The sequence below is a fragment of the Diadema antillarum genome, unplaced genomic scaffold (assembly GCF_040938485.1).
Source record: "Diadema antillarum isolate AM-2024a unplaced genomic scaffold, OU_Dant_1.0 seq00001871_RagTag, whole genome shotgun sequence".
In the NCBI taxonomy this organism is placed as follows: domain Eukaryota; kingdom Metazoa; phylum Echinodermata; class Echinoidea; order Diadematoida; family Diadematidae; genus Diadema; species Diadema antillarum.
In genome coordinates, this window is record NW_027272540.1 from 125,592 (window position 1) to 145,065 (window position 19,474).

Sequence of the window (19,474 nt, forward strand, 5' to 3'; positions counted from 1 at the left end):
ATGAGTATTTATTTCATTGACAAATTGCTGATAAAATCGGATTGTACTGTAGTGAGCTCTTCATGCAATATCGTTTCTGTGTACATACAATATACAATTTACAAATGTACCAACAGGGAGCTCGAGAGATGAACACCTGCAGATCTTCGCAGCAAATAATCAAAAGGTCAGCTGGCCTGGCGAGCGCATTTCACGTGAAACGGAAAGGCGATGGAGATGATGTCATTTAAACGCGTATATATAGGATGTAACTTGCGTTTATGTTTCCCCATGAAACGTGATTAGCCAGAAACTCTGATCGTAAACGCACATATTTGTGCGTTTTGAAACGACGTTTTGAAACGGCGTTTATATCAAAGCGAGAAAGGACGCAACCGTGTTTTGAACTAGATGCGTATCAAAACGCTGATTTTGACCCAAAAGGGGGAAGTATAAACACAGCCTTAGCAGCATGTTCAGAAGCCACGCAGTCGTGTTTTCATGTTGTTTTCAAAAGTTTTTTGGGGGAGTTAAGTTTTTTTTTTTCATTCCTTCATGTCTGCCCATTTGGCACAGCATGGTTGTTTTTCTGAGGGATATGGCTTTAGTGGGAATAATCAAGTAACAATTTTGCAGGACGGAAAACATATTGATTGCTTGAATTGTCATCGTTCGAAGTCCTATACTGTGATGCAGCTGCATGCAAAATATTTTGTCTGCAGATGCCATCGGATAACACTCAGACATTCTTTATTAAACATCAATGCGTTACTGTAAATGGATTCATGAAGCTACATTGTACATAATGTATATCAAGAGCATAGCCAAGGGTACACTATGTATGTGACTGAATAACACACTCTTGCAAATGTCAAAGGTAAACTCACATCAGACAAAGATCATTGTAAATCTTTCTTTGTTTCATCATTTTGGGGGTGTGGTGAATGTTTGTGGGATTGTTTATGCCTCAAACAAAGGATATTACTCCTTTTTCCACGTTCATTGTACTTTTTCAAGTGCCAAAACTATCCCCATTCAATGTTGCCTCAAAAAGTTAGTTTTAGGAATATTTATATGTCATTATAGTATTTTACTGTTTTTGTCTGAATATCATCGTTAAAGTATCATTGTTAAGATGAATAGGTGAAGAGGATAATGCTGATGATGTGTCAAAGTCAAAATCTTGTCCAGCAAGATGATTTAAAGTAGAAATAGATTAAAAGTGATGAAATGAAATGTTTTTTAAGAAGAGAAAATTTTCATGCACATCTGCAAAAAAAGAAAAAGAAAAAAAAAAGTGAATTGCTGAGTCTGGAATACTAGACTATGCTTGTTGTCGAGCAGTATTCCACTTTTCACATATAAGGTGAAAAAAACAACACAGAGAATCCCAAGAATGTCGAAGATCGCAGATGAAGCTTCACAAAGTTCTGAAGAGTCATGCTTTTCCATGGACACTGAGTTTGACAAACAAGCGTCATCATGTTTTTAACCTTGTGACTTGTAAATTCACATCAAATTTTCACATTGTGTTGACAACACAATGCATGATTTAAAGAATGTCTAGAATCTTGAATGGAGCTCTTTTTAGCTCTTGAAATTCTTTGCTCTCCCATGGACGCTTTTATATGACATATAATTTATTGTTTCTTTCTCACTATTTCCACCCAATGTGCATGCATGTCAGTTGGCACTTTTGTCTCCCCATCACAATCTTGTTCATTATACCCCACATACATGAAGTGTACAATTTGTACATGTACACTGTATGTAAAGGGAGTACATAGGAATTAGTGTGTGGTCGGGCGGTCCGTTCCAAATCTTGCATCGCGAACTCTTTCTACAGTTTTTAAGCAATTTTGATGAAACTTGGGTTACATGATGACATTGAGGTGTAGATGTGCAAGACATGTTTTTTTGTTTTTTTGTTTTTTTTTGTCAGAGAAAGCATTGCCATGGTAACCACAATTTTCCCAAAACCCTGTGGAGTGAACTACTTCCACAGTATTTAAGCAATTTATTTCAAATTCAGTATGCAGGGCCTATGATGATCTATAGGTGTAGTTTTGCAAGATGCTCTTTGTGTTTGTACCTGACAAGTTGCCATGGTAACTGCATATTTTCTTCAAATCTTGTGGAGTGAACTACTTCCACAATTGTGAAGCAGTCAAACTCGCAAGGTACTCACAAGGTACTACACACATACACACAGACACACAACACACACACACATAACCTTTTATCAAACCCAGGTTCAATTCTTTTTCATAGGAATCTGGGCTGCGGGAGCTGGGGTATTAATCACCTTTTGTGATACTTCTGGTTTTCTCAGCTGCATCCAAGTTGATCAGAATGGGGGAGGAAAAATTGTATACTGTATACGCTATAATTTTCGCGTACATAAATTTTCGCGAATTGCCGCTGTCACACATTTTCGCGAGTGGTTAAATTCGCGATTGGGGGACCAGAGAAAATATGAAGTGGCAAAGAAAGTGTGAATTTTCAACTTACTAGCAAATAAGAATGATACTAGTTATACACTGCATGAAAAAGACTTGCCAAACTCTGCAAACTAGTAAGTTAGAATTCAACATTTTTGAAGTGGTTAAGTCCATCGCGCTAGATTTCTGACGAGTGGTCCCCTTGCGATAATGGATTGGCTCTCTACAGTATTTGTAAGTAGACGTGGACGTGCGTAAACAAGCTTAGCCAGTTTGGTCTGTTCGGTAAGCCTGACATGGTATACTAGTACTGAAATGTTCGTATCATCAAGGCAAGGTATTCATTTTGGAAGGTAATATTTTCGCGTGTTGTTAATTTCGCGAATAGCTCCCGACTCGCGAAATTCGCGAAAATAAAACCCCCGCAAAATATATAGCGTATACAGTATTCCGACCCCCTGACTCCTTGTCACCAAAAAAAAAAAAAAAAAAAAAAAGTGAAAGTACATGTAAGGTAACAAGTTCAACAGATACTACAAATACAACTACTTGTCTTTTACATTATGTGCATGGAATGGCACATGGGTTCTTCAGGGGAGAGTGTTTCCAGGTTGAGATTTATCTGAACCTTGTGACTGTGTTCAGAGTCACTATGTCAAGATGTTTTTTTTTGACGAAATGAAGAGACACCAATATCCCTGTGGTCAAGGGAAATTGTTATTAAGCTACACTGTAGCTGTACAGCATTGGCATATTGATTTAATAGTACGGGCCATACCTACGTGTATGTGCTCTCCCCCCCCCCCCCCCCCCCCCCCCCCCCCAGGCTAGGGAGAACATTGTGTGTATGCCCACATTAAACCACCAGCTTGATTATTCCCGTCTCTGGCCAACTGATCATCTGCTTTCGGAGTAATTAGGGGAAGCAATTACGTTCAGATGTACATATATGCAATTGAAGAAACCCTGTGCAGAAGTTTGTAGCAATGTGCAAACTGTGTTTTATTCTGTTGATGCTCTATGTTCAATGTCTGTGCGTCAAGTGGGGCAAATTATTTGGTACTCCACTTGATTCGTTCAATATGGCATCAGTATGATCATTGAAGTTGATGTATTGATGTCATCAATAGTGGTGTGAAAGTTAATTCAAGTAGATCTATGTTCAGTATGGATGTTTGATCATTTGCCTTTTATAGCGCATATCGGTGACAATTGTCTCGAAGTGGTCAACGTGAGACACCTATATTGAGTTTGTTTCAAAATTGTGGGCTTTCAATTTGAATCTTTCAGCTAGGAAGTGAGACAGAAACGGAGGAAGAAGAGGTGGAAGAACTAGCCGAGGAAGAACCTGAACCTTTGTTCCCTGCCATTGAAGGTACTCTCTCCTCTTTCTCCTCCATTCACAGGGGGAGCATATTATCCAGATATAAGGGCAGATGCTGTCATTTGTACAACATTGTGGGGTAGATTCCATGGTGCACTCATTGAAAAGAAGTGCTGTACAAGCTGAAATTTTCGCGTACAGGTATTTTCGCGAATTGCAACTTGGAGGACATTATCGCGTGTTGTTAATTTCACCGTTGCAAGGGTCTAACTGAACTTAGTAATTCGCGCATTGTTATTTTCACGTGTTGTTATTTTCGTAGTTCAAATGTGATTCGCGAAATTTGCGGAAATAAAACCACCGCAAAAATTTCAGCTCGTACAGTAAACATGATATATATAAAACTATAAAGGTTTTTCTCTGATTATCTTCTTCATTCATCTTGTCTGGGATGTATGGCTAGATTCAACCGTTTGTCTTGGAGAGACTAGTATTTCTAAGCAGATTCAACAAGTGATACGTGTACGTCTATGTCCGGTAAAATGTGAAAGCTTTGGAGTCTGTTCACTCATCAGACATCATCAGATGTACACACCTCCTCGGGTGTTTCTGAGATACATGTTGGTACAATAGGTTCTTTGCAGAACTATCTAAAGAGGAGGGGAAATGCAAATAGTGTATGAAATAGGGCAGCTAACACCAATGTAACAAAGTTATAGATGAAAGGAATTGAGATGTCACAATGTAATTATGTCCAAACAAGAGGAGCATGAGAGGGAGGCAAGTCATTGCTTACAGGAGTTTTTCCCTTTCCTTTTCAAAACTGCCAATGAACGGCACCTCATCAGAATTCCCAGAAGAAGAAAAGCCTGCTGTGAGCACCCCAGAACCCAAGCCCTCGGCCAGGGAGGAGGAGGTGCCTCGCTACGGCCTGTCGACCATGAAGATCGACTCCAAGGCCCTGCTCAGCATGCGGAGGGAGGCTGGGTCCTCCGCAAAGGGCAGGGCAAGCCCACTCCCACAACAGGTATTCGTAGAGAGGGCAAAATATTAATAGTTCTGAGATTTTCCTCTTACTCCAAGAGAAAAATCATTCTTTGATGTGTTCTTTTAAAGTAAGCATACGTATGTAATGTTGGATGATAATAGGACCCGTGGTCACAAGAATGGCATCGCCTTTGCATTTGGGCCTTGAATTAAGGAGTGCATGCATCGTGTGTGTCTGGCCAGCTGTCAGAGAGTCATTCTTGCATAATAATTGGCATTTTACCACCGCGACTGCAGACTCTCATCGGGTGCCTTGCCGAGATGCTGTGCTCTGACGTCTTGTCATTGGATCGTCCCACGCAGGGCAATCTCATTGTCAAGTGATGACAGAATGACAAAGAGAGATGTAAACAACTGCATCAGAATAAGAGAATATGAATCCCATCTATAAATGCTCAAGAAGTTTGGACTGTGTTCAGACAAGATACAACAACGAAATGCTCTTCAGTGCCAGAATGTGCTGTTCCACGATGCACCAGAGTGTGTGTGAACACACTCTTACGCCATGAGGCAGCCATAGTCCTTGCATGAGGAACTATGAGGATAGCGCTGCTTCTGCGTAGGAGAGAAGAAAGTTTTTGAAATCTTGAAAGGTCACATAATTACAGGTATAGAAATTTTAAATGTCATGGAAAAGGTCACCACAGACCATGGAAGGTGAATTATGGGTGTTTTACATACCAGAGGGAGGACAGAGAGATATATATTAAAGTAGTTTGTAACCAGTGTCAGACACAGGGAACAATACAATACAATACGATACGATACGATACGATACGATACGATACAATACAATACAATACAATACAATACAATACAATACAATACAATACAATACAATACAATACAATACAATACAAGAAGGAGAGTGGCTGATTCTGTTAAACTAGCTGGGTACAGAAACCAACTCATGGGATACACTAAACAATAAGTAGTAAAGGTGTATATGACATAGAGATGGGATATCGCGCGCTACTTTTGGCTTGCGCAAAATCTAAAACCCTGAAAATATATTCACAATTTTCTCTGCACATTTCGAGTGGGTTGACAATTGCGCCGCACAAATTCAAGAACCTGTAAATATGTTTTTGAGCTGCTCAGTGCAACAGCAAAAAAATAACTAAATAAATAATCAATAACAAATGTTGATGTTTACAGTATGTAACTGTGGTCCTTGGACCAGAACAATGATCCGAGCTTATCACAACTGCACATGCAGAGTTTGATTGTGCATGTTTTGGTTGGTAGGACTACTGTGCATAACAGTCTGGGCATCATGAAGTGACCATGAGAGAATGAAGCTACACATGAGTAAATAATTGTTCTATAACTGTTCCCACCTTGCCAATGTACTGTACGTACTTGTACTTTTACTGCTGAAGACTGCAGCTTGCCTTACATTCACTTGTCTCATTATTTTTTCAGGTTCTGGAGTTGAAAACTGAGAAGTCCAAGCCATCTTCAGCGGTCTGTATTGCTTCAACTTCTCTTTAGTATATGACATGTCTAAAAACAGACTTTTGCAGTATTCTTGCAAGATATTATGCTATGTTACAATCTGTAGAAGTTATTAATGTGAGAAGACCAAGCCAACTTCAGCCCTCAGTATTGCTTCAACTTTTCTTTAACCCGTTGAGGACAAGTCCCGAGTATACTCGGGCAAGGGTCTGTGGGAAAAACTGTGTTTTAGCAAAATTGACCCATCCTCAATGAGTTTATACCAAAGATGTAAACAGATTATACAATACTATTGGAAGATATCATGTTATGTTGCAATCTATAGTAGATAGTAATGTATGAAGACCAAGCAAACCTTAGCAGTCAGTAATGCTTCAACTTCTCTGTTATACCCAACATGCAACTTTTTGAGTTCCTCAATTTTGACTGAGCCCTTAAATCACTTTCGTGCAAATTAGGGCCTTTTTGTTTCTTTGATTCAAATAGAAATTCATCTCCTTCTCTTGAGAGATTGAACCCTAGTAGGTAGACAGAGGCTGAAAAGAAAGAGAAGCATATGAATTTAGATAGGGGCAGTCACAGGTGTACACACATTACATATCTATGTACAAGTACCTTTTAATATGTCATACAGAGAGGGGAGGGTAATTTGTGCATACCATGTCGGTCATTATTTCAATTATTGTCTGACATATCCCAAGCAGAGAGCGCCATTGAAGAAGAAAGAGAAGAAGGCCAACAGACTTCGTGTCGGGCAGAGATCGGGACAGGAGGAACTAGGAAGCGGTCAGCCAATAGAAGGTGGAGAGAATGTGTCCATAACCACTGCTTCGGTACGTTCCAAGTCATAATGGCGAATTGCTTTCAAAGTTCACATCTACTGTATAAAGCAGAGACATTCACGGCATGAAACTTGCAAGATGGAGCTGACAATCATTTTTTGCGACGTGAGACTTTTTGCAAATTGCCACTGGCATTAGATACATTGTGTAGACGTAGACGCTGCGTTTTTACATTCCACAAATCTTGGCTCACAAATTTCACAAAAATGTCACGCACACGAAAAGTTCTCGACTGGTTGAATATCTAAACTGGGTGTCCAGTGTACCTGGTGTATGATGATTATTTCATAGGTTGTGTGTAGGAGAAGAATCCAACACCACCAAAGTCAGAAGTCATCCTAGATTGCCCAGCAAAGGGGTACTTACACAATTTGATTTTTGTGCCTGCAGAAGTCCAAGGCTGCAGATGGCACCAAGTCCAAGAGGATGGAGCCAAAGGATCTGGGGTCCAGCAGGGAGGGGAAGCCAGCCAAGGACAAAACGCAGCAGGGAGCTAAAGTGGGTGTGTCGACCGTCCAACTGGGGGTTCCCCCGCCCAAGCTGAGGGGTGCTTTCCAGGGCGGGGAGGAGCAGGCGGGAGGCAGGAAGCCCAACGGCAAGAGGGAGAAGAAGAAGAAGCAGCCCATCTTCTCGGGGGATCGGAAGGTGGCGAGTCAGAGGCGGGATGCCAAGGAGACGAGTGATGCAGGAGAAGGCAGTGGACAGGTTGGTATACATTGTATCTCCAACGTTTATAGCACTCTTTGCATGTCTGGGGACTGCTTTATTCACAGTAACTCCAATTCCTAGGAACAAGTGAGCCTTTATTATAATTATTATTATCATCATCATTGTCATCGTCGTCATCATCATCGTCGTCATCATCGTCATCATCATTATCATTATTATCATTATTATTATTATTGCTATTATTATTTTATTTGACAGAAGGCATGCATTACAAAATCAATTACAAAACTGAAAATGATAAATCATTACAAGGACACAAAAATACTTTACATGGGATGCGTCTGACAGGGCTGCCAGGCAACCATTCAAGTTCCTGATCACAGTACATTGTAATCAGGAACTTGAATGGTTGCTGAAGGTGGGGGCTTACATTTATTTGCAATTAAGTTTTACCTTGAGTCAGACTAAAGTACAAATGTAGAAATAAGTCTACATATAGAGCCTTATCCTTCTTTCAGGTTGCTTTTACATAAATAACTTGTTTTCTATGATGCATTGCCGTACTATTAACCTGTTTGCTTACGAAATCACAAGCGTCTGGAAATCTGCTGTAATAGATTTCTTTTCTCTGTGAAAAGAAAGAGAATGTTAGAAAACACTATGCAATGAAAAAACAAATAGATATATTATATATTAGAGTGAATTTAATACTAATCAGAAGTGTATAGTTTGATATGTCCTGGTGTGGTAAAGTTTTAAGTATGATGTGGGATTGAAATGATATTGTTACAGTGTTTGTGAGTTTTGATTAGTTTTGTGTATAATTGGTTAGTGCAATTTGGTATCAATGGTAGAGTTCTTTTTGGTATAGACTTGGTTTTATTTAGTAGAGTTTGCTGTAGCATGTTGTAATGGATGGAATGGAAGGGTATGGTGTGCCCACAATTTGTGGTTCCTACCCCCTATCTGTAGCGCACTATGTAAAAGAATGATTAGTTCTTGCTGTTTTTTGGTGTGGCAAGATACTGAATTAATAAGATTAAGATATATTAACGTTTAGTGCAGTGTAGCATAACATGGTATGGAATAGTGTGATGTAATATTGTGTTATCTTATAAAATCTTGCAAATGGCACTTAGAGCATCTTATATGATGTAGCGTGTTATATGATGTGTTTTATAATCCATTATACTTTGTTATAAAGCTGAATAGGAATCCTAGGATGTTTTGCAAGTATGTGGCTTTAAAAAGTACTTCATGGTATAATGAGGTATATGTGACCCGCTACAACAAAATGGTCCTAAAGTCGCGCACGGTCAAAGACGTGAAAATCGAGTTTGAAGTCAGAGCATCAAAATTGGTCAAAACTTACGATTTTCTGAATTTGACATATTATTAAAGTCTGACATGTCTTCTATCATCTGTCGAAATTTTGAAGCAAAATGATGAAAGGAAAGACCAAAAAATAGCGTTTTTCTGGGCCATGTTTTTTGGCGTTTCAACGAAGCAGAAACTGGTTCGAACATTTGGATTGGGCGCCACAGATAGGCTCTGCCCCTAACAACGACCAGAGTGATCTCATTGGTCAGTTTGCTGCTTGCCGCTAACCGAAGCGTGAAGCTCGCACACTCCCCAGTCGACTGGTGTGTGGTGGCGGGGTGCGCTATGCCCAGCCGCTTCTCCTGGAATCCTGGTCACTGATTGGTCGGTGAGGAGACCGCCGACGCTGTGTTTGAATGAGCATTGCGGGGGTTGCTAGGGCTTACCTTCTATTGTCCGGAGGTGAATACTCACTTGCGTGTCCCTTGGTCGTGATTGCATCGCAAGGAGAACTTTTAGGGCGCTTTTCTCGAAACAGTGATTTCCCAGACGCGTCGACATGCTCTCTTTTAAACATCGATATCTCCGCAGCCGATTATTTTTATAAGATGTGTTATATATCAATTTAAAGCAGAAAGATTAGGGAATTGTGTCATGCAATTTTCAAATAGTCGACCTCGCCCGACTTTAGGATCATTTTGTTGTAGCGGGTCACATATTATAGTCCACAATGTTTTGCATGATACAAGTTTGGACTGTAGTAGTGTTATTCTATTTATGTGGATATGATGTGTAATCCCCTTACTCTCATTATCATACTGCATACCATTACTGATTGAGAAATGCTTTTGAAAATTTGTTTCATCTTGACGTTTGTAACATACTTTGATATGTGTTGTAGCGTAGCATTCATTCTCACATTTTCTCATGTCTCCTTTTTTGTTCCTGTCTGCCTGATAGGTCAACGATACAAGTGATGACCACCTCGCTGAGGCAGTCAGTGATGGGAATGACAAAGGGCTCGGTGAGTGTCGGGGAAGGAGTGAACGAGTGATATTCTATGCAGATCAGTATGAGGTGACAAGTAAAGCTTTGCAACAGTATCTACAATGTATTGTGTTTGTGCAAGTAGGAAAGCAGCAACAACAATGGATATTTAGTTATATCGTAGATATATGTATATTACAGTGATATACACCATAGGGAGCTGCATCACTGTTATCATCATCATCGTACTGCCCAGCTCGAAACCCACAAAAAGTAGACCAAAATGAATTTCCACCTTTCTACATAGGTGTAGTCTAAAAGAGTAAGGTGTAAGCCTTAAAATTATATATAACTTGTCAATAGTAAAACACCCAAACCCATTCAAAAAGCAATCAAAATAGGAGAGTTATAAGGAACAGTTTAAGAGAAGAGGGAGAAAAGAGGATTTAAAGATTAGGGTCACTCATGCGTGCTGTGCAGAAGTACACAATATATCAATGAAAATATATTCTGTTTCCAAGTGATGCAGCGTCTGTCCAAAAAAAAACTTTGTGGTCCACAAACACTGCGTATATCTCAATTTCAGTTTTGTTTTAAGCCACCAAATTTTGACAGTAGGGAGGGAAAAGGTTTGCTCCTGAGTTAAGACATACTTACAAAATTTGAGTCAGTCAACCCAAATGGCATATGTGACTTTACATGGGTTTTGAGCTGGGTAATCATATACTGTAAAAGAGGATATTTTCGCACAACTAATTTTTTCGCGCTTTGCCAGGTAAGAACAGTTTCGTGTTTTTAATTATGCAGAATCAAGACATCAGCTACTGGAACATATGGCAAGCAAAAATATTCGCGTGCTTTTATTTTTGCGCTAGCTCCTGGTTGCGCGAAAATTTCCACTTTTACAGCATACAGTCCGACAGTGACCCAAATTGGCCCCTCTTTGAAGCTGTAACACCAAGACATCTACTCTTGGTCCGACCTTTTCACATTAATTTATTTTACATCCATCCTCCTTTGTCCAATATTTTTTATCTATAGTGGGAGTGATGTGGAATAATAATGATAATAATGATAATACAATTCATTTATTAGGCGCTTTATACAGATGTTTCTAAGCACACAATTTACTGGAAAATTAAGATTTACTCCAAAATAATACAAAAATGTGGAAGATGTGAATAGACAGGTGCTTTGAAGTATCTAGCACAAGAGTGAGTAAAGATCCATCAGTCATGTCTGTCTCTCGGTCAAAGGTCACATAAATGTGAGAACATACTAAGAATTATCAAGAATGGTAGTATCAAAACTTGCTTTGGATTAACCCTCTGTGTGCTTTTAGTGCAGATTGGGACAAAAAAAAACCCCATAGTGTTGTACACACTCTCTAAAGTCCTTGGTACAGAAAGGGTTAAAGAGTAATGACTAAAAGTTGCTGTCTCACGTATTAAACCTCATCCATGTCTGCCTTGCAGGGGAGGGCGCTTTCCAGACGCAGCCAAACGTCTGCAAAAACGGCCATCAGTTCTATTCGCGAGTGTGCGATAAATGCGGTATACAATGGGAATGTTCTTTGCATCCTTCTACAGTGCATCATTTCTAGTAGCGAGCATGCCTTGTGCTGTGTTGACTCTTTCTCAATTGCAGTCCATGTTGAAGACGCACTTCTTGCTGTCTCAAGTTGTCTTCCAAAACTTTTCTGTCATTCTTTTATTTCTGTTTCCCAAATGGGTAAAGACAAACCAATTTCCACTTGCATGTGATCTTTTCAAAAGTTGGAAAGAATGGTATGCATGTTCTATTATATTTCTCATACTCTCCCCCCCCTTTTTTTTTCTGTCATATAAAGCTCTTTGTAGATTGCATGAATCGTAAATCTTTTGTGTCAAAGTGGGTAGAGGAAGTCTGATGACACCTTGGAGTGAAAGAATTCCACACTGTCAGAGCATTTCATTTACTTGTTATACCTCAGATTCTAGAAATAGTTTGAAAGAAAAAGAAAGAGAAATGAAACAAATCAATTGAAGTCATGCTGTAAAAGTGAAATCTCACATAACAAAGTCAAGACACTGCCATTTGTGTGTCATTAATGTGGCATTCAGGAGACATTGTGAAACAGTCATTTTCCTGTCACAATGGTGATGCTGCATGTCTGTGATATTAGATTTGGGTTTCTGCTTAAAATGACCCAGATTTCATCATTATTGCTCAAGACATTGTTTTTCCATAATCTTATCGAAATTTCTTCACAACTGCAATGTTGCTCAACATCGTACAGACAAAAAAAGCTTTATTACTTCATACAAATTCATGGGAATTACCTGTTGTTCATGTTTTTTTTTTTTCCTGTGAATGCAGCATATATGAGAAACATTGAAAGCGACATTTAATAAGATTTTGTGTGCTATGTGTCTGTCACAAGGTCTTTGATAGAAATGCATATTCCTGGAAAGGCATTCTGAAGTGTCTACGTTAGGAATCCTTGCTAATGAACCATTTCTATGCAAAGGATAAAAAGTGCAGTGTTGTAATTACAGAAATTCCCTCATCCTAGCCTTGGCGCCTTCCAGTGTAGTGTATTCTTTTTCCCATACTCCATGGTATTCCCATTACAAAGTAATCAAAGATTATCACGACAGATGAGACAAAATATTGTGTGTATCTACAGCCAATTTATAACAGTAGACTATTGAGATCTAGTACATTCTTGGTATCACATGCGTAGAACGATATAAAAAAAGAAAAAGAAAATTTCACCAAATTTTACTTTTTGAAAAAAGTGCACATTTCCTCGGCTTGTCACTAATGCATGTAAAGGGTAATATCATTCCCCCTGCCTTCTGAAAGAGGGAAGTCAGGTGTTTTTTGATCATGCGAGAAAAGTGAAAATATGTTGAATTTTCTTTATATTTTCTTTATATCGTTGTACATATGTGACATCGAGAGCTGTAGTAGTCTTCTTATCCAGCCGTGACTGAGCAGAAACTTAAAAAATTCATAACTTTTGAACGGATTGTCCGATTTTCCTCCAACTCGCATTGATGTGTTCTACTAATATTGCTGCAGTCACTCAATCTACATGTCTATAAAGGTGAACTTGTCCTCTAAAGAGATGGTAATGTGCATTGTGGTGCATGTTAGGCATCCCAATATCTCATCCTCAAAGGCAAGAGATCATCCATGAACTGTCACATCTTGCATGTGCACATCACGTACCAAACCAGACTTTTGTCAATGACAGCCCTTGGAAAAGTTTGAACAAATCAAGGTTTCTTGAGCTTCCACTGAATCCTTACTATCCACTTCAGAGGCTAGTTCCTAGGGATGCCTGCAGCATGGGTCTTCTAAAGGAGGGTCACTGAAACCTTCACATATGCACAGCAACCAACTATCAAAAGCCAATGTATTTTTTGGAAACGGCTTATCCGGTATTTTTGGCATGGACTGGAAAACAGATTGAACTGTTGAATAACTGTTCTCAGTATCACAGTGATGCAGATGTGGCAATAAGGCCAGGGGCACCGTCCTTAACCCAATTCCCACTGGGGGGGGGGGGGGGGGCATTTTGGCTCCCCCTAAACGTTTCGCATGATTATTCCGCAACGCGTGATGCTTTTGCTGCGGCATTTTTTTACTTTTAAGTATCTTTTAAGTATCGCGCAACTTTTGAGACCAAATTTGTTGCTCCCAGGCATACTGTTTTGAAGCCACGCCCCTTTGAAAAAAATTTGTTGACCCAAAAATTGCTCAAAAACATTATTTTGTATACAAATCCAATGTAAATTGTGTTTTTGCAATTAATTCATATAAAAATAAATATTTTTTCTTTCAATGGCTGATAATGATTTATTTTAGCCTGATTATGCTTTAAAGAGTTTCTGCGACAAATTTTGACAAAAAACAAACAAACAGAAAGTAAAAAACAAAGAAATACATAAGAAATTAAATAAACAATATAATACATAAGGATTAATTATGAAGCTGAATTTCTGCTTCAATATTATTGTTGAGGATATTGAAAAGAATATGTTCACCAAAAAATTAGAGGTCTTGGAACTTTATTTTTTTATTTATATGCAAAAAGAATATTTTTGCATAAATTAGCATAAATTAATTAATATAAAAATACATAAATTACAATTTTAAAAATCTAAGTATACAGTCTTGTAGATTACATTGGCCTCTACCTTAACCTGTTGGGATTAGGGTTAATAGGAAATTACAGCATCTCAAAGTCAAGAGATAGAACAATTGGTATTTCTGTCAATGTTTGAATCTTTATGTGCCACAGTGTAAATCCCTTGTGTGCCACTGTATTCTTAGACCACAGTGCATAAGCGCTGTTGAAAAACATTCTGTTTTTCAGCGCCATTGAACTTTTTATAGTTTTAAGCATTTGTGCCACGCCATCAAAGTTGTAGAGAAATTTGCAAGCTTGCAGTGATGTGAATTTACTCTATGTCTATTTTTCTTGCAAATAGCCAGTTTTCAAAACATAGTCCCAAAACAGACGTCTAAATTATATTCTTGGTCATGATTACACATACTTTCGTGAAATGGTCAGGGAGGCGTGAATTTTTGAAGGCACGATTAACCTCAGAAAAATCAGTGTTTACTTTTAAAATGGTTCCCTTTGGAACACAGCTATTCTGCCACCAGGCAAGCTATATGTGTAAGGTAAGGAATTGCACTTGACATTCTTAATTGACAGTGGAATATCACAATATATATAGATCCTTTTCTGCACAGTTTTACAAACTGTACATTTGGGCAAAATATGTGAAGCTTGCAAACTTTCAACTGAGTCGGGCATGTGAACATTGTACACAAAGAGTCCAAAGCATTACATGGCTCCCATCATACATGCTACTACCACTATTACTTTTGCTTTTGCAAAATTACTGCTATTATCACCATTATTACTACTACTACTTGTACACCTACTTTAAACTGCTACTCCTACTGTAAAAACAGAAACATTATTGAATTGCTGCCAAGGGTTTTTTTTTTCAAAACATGAAACTCCAGCCATGTATAAGTTAGGAGTATACTACATGTACACCTGTAGTATTAATATACAGGGAATCGTACAATTTTTGTATGCATTTTACTTTTGCGAATTATCATCCCTTGAAAAATTCACAAAAGATTCATGCACTTTCATGATATTCCTTGGCCCTCCCTACAAGTTGTATCTTCATAGCTTCATAGCTCCCACCTCAGTATTGTCATTTTCATTTTTAATTTTCAGATTCAGATTCATTTCATTTATGTGGCAAAATATAAAGCAATATACAAATCATTAAAAGAAACAAATACATCCCAGGAGGACTCCTATATATTTAAAGAAGCAATTATGTGCTTGTAGCTGGAGCCCGTCAAACAAACAAAAAGGTAAAATACATTCAGCCAACACTTGTTGTGACATGGACCAATGCATACACAAGATCAGTCAAAATTGAAATAACATATACATAAATATATACATAATTCATCCGTTAACATAAAAAAACCCCTCTGCTTCAGATGAGCCCACCACCATATCTCTTTCTCTCCCTCATCTTTCCACTCCCACTTATCCCCCCCCAAAAAAAAAAAAATAATAGTAATAAAATAAAAATCTTTCGACCTTTACTTTCACATTCACTTATCAAGAGATGATCCAGTTTATTTGTCCCCGCCGAACGAGTTCGAGCAGGGGACTATGAAACGGGCTCCGTACGTGTGTGTGTCCGTGTGTCCGTCCGTGTGTCCGTCCGTCCGTCCGTCCGTCCGTGTGTCCGTGTGTGCGTCCGTGTGTGATCAAAATCTTCAATTTGCTACTTCTCTGTCATTTATGAGCCAATTTTGATTCTGTTTGCTTTATATGATAGCACTACATGGGAGCTTTGAAATTTCTACACAGAATTTCAGTCGTGACCTTTGACCTTGACCTTTGACCTATATTGTACATTTTGCTACAAAATGCTACTCCTTCGCCATTTCTGACCCGATTTCGATTCCGTTTGCTTTATGTGATGGCACTAGGTGAGGGCTTCAAAACTTCTACACAGAATTTTGACCTTTGACTTCTTTGACCTTTGACCTTGATTTTTGACCTATATTGTACATTTTGCTACGAAATGCTACTCCTTCGCCATTTTTAACCCGATTTCGATTCCGTTTGCTTTATATGATGGCACTAGTTGAGGGCTTCAAAACTTCTACACAGAATTTTGACCTTTGACTTCTTTGACCTTTGACCTTGATTTTTGACCTATATTGTGCATTTTGCTACAGAATGCTACTCCTTCGCCATTTCTAACCCGATTTCGATTCCGTTTGCTTTATGTGATAGCACTAGGTGAGGGCTTCAAAACTTCTACACAGAATTTTGACCTTTGTCTTCTTTGACCTTTGACCTTGATTTTTGACCTATATTGTACATTGGCTACAAAATGCTTCTCCTTCGCCATTTCTAACCCAATTTTGATTCCATTTGCTTTATGTGATGGCACTAGGTGAGGGCTTCAAAACTTCTACACAGAATTTTGACCTTTGACTTCTTTGACCTTTGACCTTGATTTTTTACCTATATTGCACATTTTGTTACAAAATGCTACTTCCGGCGGGGACATATGTTACGCACCGCGTAATTTCTACTTTTCCTTGTTCTATGAGTTTAAAGGACAATATTTTCTTATTTCTGTAGGTAGACTTTTCAGAAAAGCAAAAACTGTGCATTTTTGTCCCCGCCGAACGAGTTCGAGCAGGGGACTATGAAACGGGCTCCGTACGTGTGTGTGTCCGTGTGTCCGTCCGTGTGTCCGTCCGTCCGTCCGTCCGTCCGTCCGTCCGTGTGTCCGTGTGTGCGTCCGTGTGTGATCAAAATCTTCAATTTGCTACTTCTCTGTCATTTATGAGCCAATTTTGATTCTGTTTGCTTTATATGATAGCACTACATGGGAGCTTTGAAACTTCTACACAGAATTTCAGTCGTGACCTTTGACCTTGACCTTTGACCTATATTGTACATTTTGCTACAAAATGCTACTCCTTCGCCATTTCTAACCCGATTTCGATTCCGTTTGCTTTATGTGATGGCACTAGGTGAGGGCTTCAAAACTTCTACACAGAATTTTGACCTTTGACTTCTTTGACCTTTGACCTTGATTTTTGACCTGTATTGTACATTTTGCTACAAAATGCTACTCCTTCGCCATTTCTAACCCGATTTCGATTCCGTTTGCTTTATGTGATGGCACTAGGTGAGGGCTTCAAAACTTCTACACAGAATTTTGACCTTTGACTTCTTTGACCTTTGACCTTGATTTTTTGACCTATATTGTACATTTTGCTACAAAATGCTACTCCTTCGCCATTTCTAACCCGATTTCGATTCCGTTTGCTTTATGTGATGGCACTAGGTGAGGGCTTCAAAACTTCTACACAGAATTTTGACCTTTGACTTCTTTGACCTTTGACCTTGATTTTTGACCTATATTGTACATTTTGCTACGAAATGCTACTCCTTCGCCATTTTTAACCCGATTTCGATTCCGTTTGCTTTATATGATGGCACTAGTTGAGGGCTTCAAAACTTCTACACAGAATTTTGACCTTTGACTTCTTTGACCTTTGACCTTGATTTTTGACCTATATTGTGCATTTTGCTACAGAATGCTACTCCTTCGCCATTTCTAACCTGATTTCGATTCCGTTTGCTTTATGTGATAGCACTAGGTGAGGGCTTCAAAACTTCAACACAGAATTTTGACCTTTGTCTTCTTTGACCTTTGACCTTGATTTTTGACCTATATTGTACATTGGCTACAAAATGCTACTCCTTCGCCATTTCTAACCCAATTTCGATTCCATTTGCTTTATGTGATGGCACTAGGTGAGGGCTTCAAAACTTCTACACAGAATTTTGACCTTTGACTTCTTTGACCTTTGACCTTGATTTTTTACCTATATTGCACATTTTGTTACAAAATGCTACTTCCGGCGGGGACATATGTTACGCACCGCGTAATTTCTACTTTTCCTTGTTTTTTAATCAATCTGTGCTGTGTTCATCAAGTTTCATTTCATTTCTCTATTACATTGCATCAGCTCCTTTAAAGAAAATGCATGATCCCCTTTGAGCCCCCTGATTGTGTGTTTTATTCACCATGGAAATGACCTGTATTCTGATGGTTACGCTGGAAGTGATTGCTTTTTCTTTGTCTTTTGTTGCATGAATTGATGTAAAGTGATAAGCACCTTTTGTTTGCATGTTTTGCTCTTGCATGATAAATGCCTAGAGAGTTTAAATGTTTGCTGTTTTGTATTGCAAGTACCACTGTCCTTATCAGTTGAAGTGACGGTGTGACGTAAATACTTTTGAGTCGGTATGATTTTAAAATGGCAAATTCTCTCACTGCAAAAATTACATAGGAGCACAAAATTCCACTGCTGATTACCATGTTTCTCCCTTCCAATGCCTCACTCACCCCCCCCCCCATAATTTGAGATGACACTTTAAAGGGATGGTATAATTTTGGTTGAGATTGGTGATTCAGATTTCAACTTCTTGCGAGATAATTTAAAAAGACTTTAATGAAATGTTAGAGAGCATACAATTCTAAGAGGAATTCAAAGTTTATTTAATGAAAATTGGTTTTTAAATGGGTGAAATTTCCCAAAACAAAGTAAAACAAAGAGGTCCAAATAAAAGGTGGGTCCCACCTTTTATTAGGACCTCTTTGTTTTTGGATATCTCAGCCATTTCGGAACCAATTTTCATCAAATAAACTTTACATTTCTCTTAGAATTGTATGCTTTTTCATATTCGTAAGAGGTTTCTCATTATCTCGCAAAAAAAAACATTGGATATCTGAAGCCCCATCTCAGCCAAAACTATATCATCTCTTAAACTCTTTGATATGATGTTATCTTCAGGAGGGATTTGGTGCATGGCAAACAAATCTGCCATAGAGATTGACTTCTCAGTGAGGCTGTCGATTGAAAACAACAAGTACATGTGGTCACTGTACACACTCACGAACAGTGCCACTATGAGCATTGCATTTCTGTGCATTTGACCAGAGTGATGTGGTTATGAAATTTGACTTTCTATTATTAACTCATCAATTCCCAAAAATTACAAATTTGTCATTTGATGCTGAGAGGTATCTGCTTATATACAATACATCATTTGTCATGCGTTTCTCATAAGGTAGAGTGGAGTTAATCTCTCTCATTTCAACCATTCCTTGTTTGTGTAGTCATTGTTTCTTTTTGTTGCAGAATTTTGAAAGCCTCTTTATCTCTAAATCCATGGCTTATGTGTAAATTGGGCAACTCATTGTAGAAGATGAAGAAGTTCCTGTTTGTTTTTCAAAATTAGCAAAATATTTGTATTGTTCTGATTATGTGCAGGAGTG

The 19,474-nt window shown here is 38.6% G+C and overlaps 1 protein-coding gene across 1 annotated transcript in view; it reads left to right on the plus strand.

Annotated features, from left to right (window-relative positions):
- LOC139712887 (uncharacterized) overlaps positions 1 to 19,474 on the plus strand; it is a 112,007-nt gene that overhangs the window by 82,588 nt on the left and 9,945 nt on the right. Inside the window, exons 22-28 of the mRNA XM_071624667.1 lie at positions 3,711 to 3,795; positions 4,608 to 4,777; positions 6,217 to 6,258; positions 6,954 to 7,082; positions 7,482 to 7,796; positions 10,041 to 10,104; positions 11,543 to 11,620. Coding sequence (XP_071480768.1) covers positions 3,711 to 3,795; positions 4,608 to 4,777; positions 6,217 to 6,258; positions 6,954 to 7,082; positions 7,482 to 7,796; positions 10,041 to 10,104; positions 11,543 to 11,620 — 883 coding nt within the window. The remainder of the gene's footprint in view (positions 1 to 3,710; positions 3,796 to 4,607; positions 4,778 to 6,216; positions 6,259 to 6,953; positions 7,083 to 7,481; positions 7,797 to 10,040; positions 10,105 to 11,542; positions 11,621 to 19,474) is intronic.